Genomic DNA, 10271 nt, shown 5'->3' with positions numbered 1-10271 from the left:
ACCATGATTTTTATTTGAAATCCAACCTGTTCAAAAGTTAAAAAAGACATGAAAGAAGGGAAAAGAAAAATATCAGCTTGATTTAAAACTTTTGTAGCCTTTAGAAGTTTTTAATGGTGGGCGTCACTGGCCCCACTATTTTCTGTGCTAGGGTCCACTCGAGCTTTGGTTTTAACTCATTCTTTGGATCGTGCCGTAAATTGATCTCTCCAAATAGATGGACGGCGTGGATACAAAACATACATCATGGTGGGGCCCACAAAACTTGGTGACGTCACTTTAGTAGGGAGTCTCACTGCTCAACCTGTCAGTAGCTAATCCGCACCATGTGCCTTAAATCCACGCAGTCTAACTGTTTTGAAATCTCATTTTCGGGCATGATCTCACAAATGAAGCAGATCCAAATCTTACATGGACCATACCACAAGAAATAGTAATGATTGAATCCCCACCATTAAAAACTTCATGGGAGCCATGGGAATGTTTATTTGACATCCAAGGTCACAAAGGTATGAACGAAGAGACCACACAAATATCAGCTTGATCCAAACTTTTGTGGCGCAATAGAAGTTTTTAATAGTCAATTAACACTGTGTCTTGTATTATGGTCCACCCAAGATTTGCATCTAACTCATTTTTTTTATAACACCCTAAAATGAGCTTTCAATACCAATGTACGGCATGGATGTAATCACATAAATCACAGTGGGCCCCACAGTCAGGGGCCCCACCCACCTCGGTGGATCCGGGGTCCCCCGAATCCGCTCCCGTTGAAATGAAAGCAGGATGTACTCATATTCAGGTGGGCTCCACAGAAAAAAGCCTCACCTATCATATAAAAGCCGGATCCACAACATTCGAATCTCGGGTTGCATGCACTTGTAGGAAATGAATGCACTAGGATATAGTGCATCCATGGCTTGCAATGGTTTTTCATTTGCCTGATTATCGGCAGCGTCTGACCCAAGAAATATAGTATCTTTTACTTGACTTCTAAGCAGGTTGGATACAATATTATAAAATCCAATCCCTTTACTCGTCATGTGAGCCATGCATGTGAGTTGAATTTTGACAGTTTGACTTCACCCCACCCAAGTTTTTCACCTGCCTGATCAGCTGGCCAACATTACTTTTCTGTATAGAGCATGTTCACATTACACCTCACCAACGGATGGCCAAGGTTTCAGACATGTGTGCCATTAGACGGAGTGGATGACACTGCATGGGAGTTCCAATGCCAAGGTTACAAAATTAAGAACATGTTTCATCCAGGTAGCTTCTGTATATATAGAAACCAACAGACATATTAAAAGGCCTAATACCAAAATAGATATAGTCTTAAGGGAATCAAACTACATTAGTCTATTGATTTATATAATTAAAAAAAAGTACTAAAATCAACATAACAAGGATGAACTAGGAAAGGACTGGACCCAAAGTAATCAGCGCGGCTCCATCTTCTCTCTCCTATACCTGCATTTCCCAAACTAACATTACTAAATAAATAAATAAATATAAAACGGCAATGTGGCACACGAGTACAATTTCCAAGTCTCCATCATGTGGGTACTCAACGTATAGATGCCCTAATCCAGAATTCATACTAGTCAATTCAATAAACAGCCCTCGATGCTGGACACAAAAATGGATGGATTACAAACATTAGCTGAATTTTAGTAGCCATCCATCCATCTGAAGGTCTCGGAAAATACACCTCAACTGATGAACGGCTTGGATCTCACACTCGGTTGCGTGCAGATAGGCTCTGGGATTAGCAAAGCTCAAAATGACATTTTCTAGCCCTGGGTATAAGCAACGGGTGCTTGCACCGTATGATCAAATCAACGGTCTAAGATTTTATTGGTGCAAGCGGTGCATACGTAAGAGGACGTAATTTTCAAGGGGTGGTAAACTGGTAATAAATATAATAATGGCTATGCTGCGCCCACACGTATGTAAAAGTAGTTGATATGCACCCCACCACACGTGCGAGTATGGCCAGAAAGTGCAATATTCAAGCCGTCCATCAGTTGGGTCTGACCGAAAAGAGTTTCTCCCAAAAATAAATCTAGTCCATTCATCACGTAGGCCCACCTAACGACTGGACCGAAATAATCGTTGGACAAGAGAATATTATGATGAATGAATTAGATGTTGTAACAATGAGCCATTCTGTCACATGTGTGGCTTGTACACCCGTGTGTATAAATTCCCTCTAGAGAAGGAATGGTCATTTTGGTCATTTTATTGAGTAAGGGGGTTGGGGAGGGCTATTGTGCGCACCAGGTAATAGAAAGCACCATGCTGGAGGGCGTGGAGGGTGACGCCCCACTCGTTAGTGAGAACGGGCTGGCCAGAGGAGTGAAGGAGGACAGCGTCTTCTCCGAACGCCTCGCGCACGTTAAGGGGCCCCACACCTACCTCGAATGCCACGTCATTGATGAAGACCGTCGATCGCGCCGCACCAGACGGAGCAACAGTACCCGATTCGCCAGCACCTGACAAAACCCCACACCCTCAAAAATTAAATAAATACATATCTGAAACGGAAGAAGAAAGCGATTACGTGAAAGCAGCAGACCCTCCAATTTACAACGGCGATCAGCAGCCATGCACACGTCCTGTCTAGACAATCGTGCCCGTTAAAATACCATAATACCCCTCCATCCTCTACCGTTATTACAACTATACGCCTCGATCCAGGCCGTCCCAATCGCGGGACCCACTTCAGATGGACCATGTCTCAACTTGGTCCAACATTTATGTGGTTGAATTCTAACCGTTGACTGTAATTTTAAAATCATCTGAACAGTTTGGAGTGAGGTGCATGTGTGGCACGTATACATTTCAACGCGTGCGGATGGTCATACATCACCAGCATATCAAACGATTCGGTATCAGGTGGGAGAACCCTTCCCATCATTGTCTTGTCTTGATTATCAGCGTCATATCAGGCTCAGATGATGATTGAAACGGGGCCCACTTGAATCAAAGTGGGTTAAATCCCATCAACGTCTTTTCAAGATTGGACGGTGATAAGGCAGCGACAGTGAATTTTCAGAACAAGATGGATTCTTGGGCACTACTGGACCAGTCAAAGACCCTGAGCTGTTCTGATACACAGAACCGATCGAAAGCAACCACAAACACGCAGGAACATTCCATCAAAACAAACGGAGTGATATACTCCACAAGGTATGTTCCCCTGCTGGGCCCACAGAATAAGATGACTGGATGATCAGAACCGTCCATATGTAGCAAACTAGAGACCAAGGAAAGAAAAGTTTTAGTGGCCCACATTCAACTCAATAAGTCAATATTCCTGATCATTTTTTTCATCGTGGCCATTAAAAATAATAACCCCAACAGGATGGACGCCTCCGATTATCCAACCATATATGGATGTGGGACCCATAAACGATCACTCTTGAAACTTCCATAAGTCCAAACCAATGGTCGCATCGTCGATGGACTATAGGCCGACAACACATGTATAAAGAGATCTTAACCATCAGATTTATTCAATATTGAGTTTGGTGTCAACGAACAGTTTGTTTCTAACCATTCGTGTGGAAGCCACAAAATGGATGGTTAGGATGATCCCATCAGTAGTGTTCTGGATAATACTCCATCCCCAAAATGTCCTACAACATGGATGGTTTGATTAAACTACATGTATGCCACAAGGATTAGATACAATAGACGAACAGTCTATTAGTCACCACCATTTAACATAAACATACCTTGTATTTCGGTGATAGTAGTAGTAGTTGCACTAACAAAGCTCTGGTGTTGGTGGTGCTGCTGCTCCATCTTCATCTTCTCTTCTTTCTTTGAAGGATCTTGATTCATCAGCTCGCTTAGAAGAGCCGAGCATGGTCCGATACTCTGCTCTGGCATCTGGATGATATTCGACAGCTCAGAGAAGCAACACCCGTGGGGGAGCGACCCGCCTCCCGCCTGCACATGGAACAAGAACGGCTCTGGCGCGAAATCCCCATGAGCATGGAAATACGTTTGATTCACAGACAGTGTCGGTGAATTCACGACATCGACGAAGCTCGGACCTCCTCCACCTCCCAATGGCAGCGACTTCTCAGCGGTCGTCGTTGATGATTTCTCCGAAGAGGTGGAGGAAGAAGTGATGGTGGGGCCCACAGTAGCTGCAGGTGCAGCGGTAGTTTGGGGTTGGGTTTTAGCGGTATGGAGGTGGCGTTGCTTGTGTTTGCTGCGGGACTTGCGGTTCTGAAACCAGTAGAAGACGTTGGCGTCGCCGACTTGCCCGTATTCTTGCAATTGGGCTCTGATCTTCCTTATCTCTTCGCGGGGAGGGTTCACCATACCGGAGTTGAAGATCGCTTCAAGGATCCGGATCTGCTCCGGTTTCGGGTTCCATCGGGGCTTTGGCTCGGGGCTCCTTTCTTCGCAGCCTTGTGCTGTAATAAAGGTTATGTATTTGTTAATATATAGATTGTAATATTTCTCTAATCATAGCTTTCTTTCTTGTTCTTTCTTCTCTTTAGTTTCTATTGATAGATAGCAACGAAATGCAGCAATTACTAGCCGTTGATAGAGATGGGCCTTGAAAAAGAAGAGGAAAGAGAAAAGAAGATAATGAAAATATGCTACAAATAGCTTTGTTCTTTGCAGTTTGATTGCATCTGTTAAGCTTAACCGACAGGGAAACGTTACACGTGGTGCCCTATCAAGCGGCTTGAACCCAAGACCTTAGATGGGCTTCCTTGTATTGCACCATCTCTCTCTCTCTCTCTCTCTCTCATGGAAGAAAATGACAATTACAGCAGTATCGTAATATACGCTATTCACTTTTCGTTTGTATCTTATGCATGCGATTTTGTTGGTTTTCAAGGAAGCCGAAAAATGCAACATTTTAACAGTATGCGACTGAAAAGAAAGAGAAATATCAATAACAGGTTATCACTCTGCTATCAAAGTATTGTGGTGGTGTAACTAAGGAAGTGGGCCACATGGTCTCAAAAAGAACATGATGTTCATGATGATGATGATGATGATTACCTGACGTGTATGAGGTCTTCTGGCATGCATTGGACATGAGGGATGAGTTGATTTCATGCTGCCATTGGTGGTGAGTATTGCAAGGCTTGGACTTGAACATACTAGGCCAGTGTCTGTTGGAAGAGGCCATGATGGATGTTTTCTTTGATGATGAGATGATGATGGTAATGGAAGGAAAGGAGCAAAAGGGTAGCTGAGAAAAAGAAAGAGAGAACTCTACAGATTGTCGCTAGGACTGAGACCTCTCGAGGCAGACATCAGAAGCCCTTCTTATAGTGAGAGACTTTCTCTTCTCACCTACTTCCTGTTCCATTTTCTCCCCCATTCAATTAAAAAGAAAAAATAAAAGAAAAACTATCCTCCTCCCAAAATAAAACAAAAAAATACCCATTAAACTACAACAAGAAACTCCTGTTGATTCAGACCCCATTACATAAAACAAGAAAGATAGAAATAAAGATAAGTAGAAAAAAAAAAAAAAATAGAGAAAGAAAAAGTGCTTTGGCAGTGTACTACTCTCTCTCTCTCTCTCTCTCTCTCTCTCTCTCTTCTTACAAAAGCATTAAAACCCAAGCGCTGCAGCCCACAACTCAAAGTACAAGCGAATTCCCCCGCATGCTAAGCAAGAAAGCCATGGAAAGGTATACATGCCGGCGCTTATATAGAATTCCCATTAAGAAAAAGAGAAGAAGGGCTTTCAATGACGAAGAAATAGATGGATTTAAAAGAAAGGGAGTTTTGGGTTTTTTTTTTTTTATTTTAATTTTTTTAATATTTTGTTTCTTTGAAGGAAGAAGAGTCTTTTTTCTCTTTCACATATGAATGGCAGGAGTGCAGGGGTATTAAAGAGGGAGAGCTATAAGTGTAGGATTATTCTAAGGGAAGAGGTTGTTGCAGCAGTAAAGAGGGGGTGGGCCTTTTAGAATCAAGAAAGGGGTTTGATTGGAGAGCAGGGGTGGGAGGAGTTATTGCTGGCTTTTGGGTTATTTTTGGTAAACGGAAGAAGCTGGGCTTGGATTGACTCGAGGGGCTTCCCTTCCTCCCTGGCCCATTTTCTCAATGGCTATCATTTCATACTCTGGCTTCGTATGACCCTTGATACTCGGGCTATCGTAATTTGTTTGTGGAACATGCATCAATTCCAATTAAACAGTCTAAATTGCTGACCACATTGTTGCTAAGTCACGATATTAAAATCAGATTGTTTGAACTATCCTAACCGTTGATTCATTGACACTTTTTTATGTTGAACTAGAACCATTGGATATTCTTGTTTTAAGCCGTCCAATCTTTCATGATACTAGGACTCCTGATTGGGACAGATTAGTTTGAATTACATATGAAGTATCAAGTGATTTTTAAGTAATTTTTTACTGTCTCGGTGTCATCCGTCACACTCTGCCTGCAGAGTATCAAAGTTCCATGTGCTCTCTATTTTATTTTATTTTCCAAAGTGGCAAAATGGTAAAATCGGAGCTGACATTTACAACCTTTCTTATTGACAAATGCACCCTATATTTTTAGGATTTGTAATAAAATGGTTCAGAATTATATTATTGTGTGGCCAGATGTGACAGAAAAAGGTGCGTCCACTAGGAAGAATAGTGGATTTTCGAAAAAGTTAAAATGGTAAATTTGAAGGAATTACAACGCACGTGGCCCGCAACTTGCACAGTACATTGCGGTTATTTTGTTGCTACGTACAAGTGAGGCCATGGTCCACTAATCCGGACCATTAGTCTGTTGAGTCCCACCGTGGATGGAGAAGGTTTCAAAAGTGTCTCAGATTGGAAGGCCCTCGTGATCAATATCAGGACCCTTGCAGTATTCCTCCATTTAACCGTCTATCTATAAGACTGAAATTGAATGGTTAGATTGTCTCATCAATGCTCATTTTGAAGATCACACCATCCACAGTGGTCCAAAAATGACCAACGGTCTGGATCAACGAACCATGGGCTCCATATGTCAGAATGGAGAGCCTATCAAAGACCTGCCACGTGTCAGATAATTCATCCCTTGAGGACAGGCTGCGAACATGTCACAAAAAAAATCCCATGTTTCTGATCTAGCAATGATCTTGCGTGTACTTTGGTGCTACACAGGAGATTGTGTATCTGCCACCGTCCATTGATGGTGCGGAAGATACAGATACACTCTCATATTACAACTAGAATACTAGAGTTAGTGTTAAAACTACAAGTTTTAGTTTACAAGTGGGCCAATGATTCAGTGATCCAAACCGTTGAGATGCTTGATCTGCTCTGAATGGTCTGTAACTGTAAAAGTAATGTAGATAGGAAATTTCTATCCCTTCAATTGGTGGTCAGCAAGTAGATGATTTGAGAATGAAAGTACAAAACTGACCTACATTCAACCAAAACAGGTTCAATAATCATATGGATAGGATCTTTCAATTGAGATGATTTTTAGTGCATGGACTATCCTTGCTGGGTCCCAAGAGCGACCACCAATCTAAGTTAGATTCGTGCATGGACTATATAATTTAGTTGGTTTGAGGGTGACCACCCATCTAAGCTGGTTTGCATCAACATGGGCAACCATCAATATAATATACCATAGTATAAGGGAAGTATTGGCTGAAATGATTGGTTTATCTGGGGTGTTGGAGTGATTATTTTAAGGCTTGTTTGATAAGTGGGAATTCATCATAGTGATAGTGTGATTATTTTAAGGCTTTTCTGATAAGTGGGAATTCATGATATCTTGGTTATTTTCTCTTGTTTGATTTGTAAAAGAAATAAAATATTCTTACTATTATTTTTACACTCATTACTCTCATTTTCAAGGACAAAATTCAAGATAACCCTTGTAATATGAAGCAGAGATTTTCACCTATAATTTTTTTTTTTTTTAATATCTCTCTTAAAGCAGCGTCTTTTCAAATCAATTCTATGATAATATCTTGGAAAATAATAATTATGAATTCCTTTATTTTCTAATGAATTTTTGTTCATCAAATAGGCTACGCAGCTATTTGCATACATGTATTCTAAGATTGAAAATCGAGTCACTTGACTTCACGCCAAAGTGTTCTTCATGCTGCAAGTATTTTCTTCTTTCTTTTTCTTTTTTCTTATCTCTCTTTTGTGTTATCCCTCCTTTGTGTATAATCCTTTGTTTAGTAGGTTGATGTCCTCTCTTAGTTAGGTCCAAATTATCCAATTAAGTTTCTAGTGGCACTAACCCATAATTGTAATTGAAAATCTCATATTTACAAGGCAATTATTACTTAATTTCTTGTATAGATTTCAATATAAAAAAATAAGCCTCGATTTTCTTTGATATCCAAACATCTCAAACTATATCATCGGTAGAAAAGATTTTTTTTATAGAATTGGTAATATCCAAACATGCCCAGAAGGTAAAAGAAATATTGAAAAAAAAAAAAAAAAAAAAAATGGTGTGTGATTGGATATGGTCTAAATGAAATATATATATATATATATATATATATATATATATATATATATATATATATATATATATATATATATATATATATATATATATATATTTATTTGGTTCATTGTGGGTTAGGTTCGGCATTGGGTGCAACCAATGCAACCCTAGGAATTATATAAATAACAAAATATTTTTTATCTTTTTATCTTCGCTTTTTTTTTTTACTATACATTGTGATTTTTTGGATACATAACAGTAACACGTGTATCAGCAGATATTTTAAACCACAAGAAAAAGCAGAGGGACAATGACGACTCTGTAACTCATTTCTAAAATTACATATTCAAGATTAAATGATCTTAGGGACGCATCCAAACAGGTCCTAAACAAGTCTAGGATCTAATGATGCTTTCTCTACCTCCAAACACTCAATTCCTCCATGAAAAGGAAAGAGAAGAAATGAATGGGCGTTTCCTGACATTTTTATTAATAACAGGTCACGAAAGGAGTCCACAATCATGAAAAAACTGAAACAAGATATATTCGTCGACCCAAATGCTCGATCTTGCAAATAAAAGGAAAAAGATATCATGCGTCGCTGTTGATATAAATGAAATACGTACCAAAACGTTCGAGAAAGTAAAATGTAGTCAAAAAGCTGAGGTAGAATCTAGGGATAGCTTTTAATGAAGAGGTGGTTAATTATTTGATACTCCTGCAGGGCGTGATGGTTATTATGCAGGCTTTCCAACATTGTACACGTGGCATACACTAACTCGAATTAAACTGATCAAACCAGAGAACTGAGAAACTAAATGAATCAACCACTTAAGAAACTAATTCAATTTCATTTTTAATTTATTGTCCATCTAAATTAGAATTCAAAATTAATTTCAATTGTTTATCATAAGTTACATATGGATATCACATGTGCAATTTCTTAGAATCTATGTATCGAGCATCAAACTCTATGTGATAAATGAAAGGATATCATACAAGGGAAGCCAGCAAGAAACGGTTAGCTTTGAACCCATAAAGCTTTAGTACTCATTCAGAGCTTAGCCCCTTGATGGAATGGTTCCACTTAAAATTTAACTGACAAAATAACCCTAGAAGATAGGGGAGTTTTTATAAGAATAATCATTTTGAAGGTACTTTAATCAACCAAACTACAAATAAAAGTATAGGTGGTGTACTCTCACATTTTACTTTAATAAATAAATAAGTTAATAAAGCCTTTTAAAATTTCTTACTGCTTTTAAGTCTGGGACTGAATGGAAGAGGTTGGCTAGTCAAGATCAACAGCATCTAAGCTTGAGGAAACCTTTTATAGGGCTAGAACTTAACCTTTACTTGGCTGCTTACTATTGTTTTGGAGGTTTTACTAGAATACATCTGGGCGTATCCCAATTAGATACAAGGGGATTATGGTTGTTGGGTCTGGGGTCATGTTGATGAGCCTTGTGCAGATAGAGGATACCAAGAAATGTTATTTATTATTATTTTTTTGTGTTTTTTTTTTGTGGGTCCAATATATACTTTACTGTTGATATGTGGGCTATTAATTCATGGGTCTAGATTTTTTTCAATCTTTAATATTAGGGCTTATTTGTTTTACTAATTACTTGATAATTTAAAGGGAAAGTGACATTATTATAATTTTGCCGCGCCACCAAACTAAACATGAAAACCACCGGTCAAGTGTAGATGTACATTGGAAATAGGTTAAAGGAATTTGTAATATTTATTACACATTTACATGACATTAGTTTGAATATCTTCAATTCAAACCATGACACAAGTGTATT

At 39.2% G+C, this 10271-nt stretch overlaps 1 protein-coding gene across 1 annotated transcript; it reads right to left on the bottom strand.

Annotated features, from left to right (window-relative positions):
- Positions 1-1286: 1286 nt before the first annotated feature.
- Positions 1287-5750, bottom strand: LOC131245307 (WUSCHEL-related homeobox 9). The gene is made up of 4 exons (XM_058244668.1): positions 5038-5750; positions 3744-4436; positions 2284-2498; positions 1287-1473 (listed from the first exon to the last, which is right to left on the bottom strand). The coding sequence occupies exons 1-4, from the start codon at positions 5165-5167 to the stop codon at positions 1468-1470; spliced, it is 1044 nt and encodes a 347-aa protein (XP_058100651.1). The 5' UTR covers positions 5168-5750; the 3' UTR covers positions 1287-1467.
- Between the last annotated feature and the right edge of the window lie 4521 nt (positions 5751-10271).

This window comes from Magnolia sinica, chromosome 5 (genome assembly GCF_029962835.1).
Source record: "Magnolia sinica isolate HGM2019 chromosome 5, MsV1, whole genome shotgun sequence".
NCBI lineage: Eukaryota > Viridiplantae > Streptophyta > Magnoliopsida > Magnoliales > Magnoliaceae > Magnolia > Magnolia sinica.
This window is presented reverse-complemented; position numbering and strand designations above follow the sequence as displayed.

Bases quoted from the DNA above. Each gene is read 5' to 3' on its own strand.
- LOC131245307 (XM_058244668.1), bottom strand. From the start codon at position 5,167: ATGGCCTCTTCCAACAGACACTGGCCTAGTATGTTCAAGTCCAAGCCT. The intron at 4,437-5,037 runs GTAATCATCATC...CCTTTATTACAG, and splicing joins GAAGACCTCATACACGTCAG to CACAAGGCTGCGAAGAAAGG. The intron at 2,499-3,743 runs GTATGTTTATGT...GGGTTTTGTCAG, and splicing joins TACTATCACCGAAATACAAG to GTGCTGGCGAATCGGGTACT.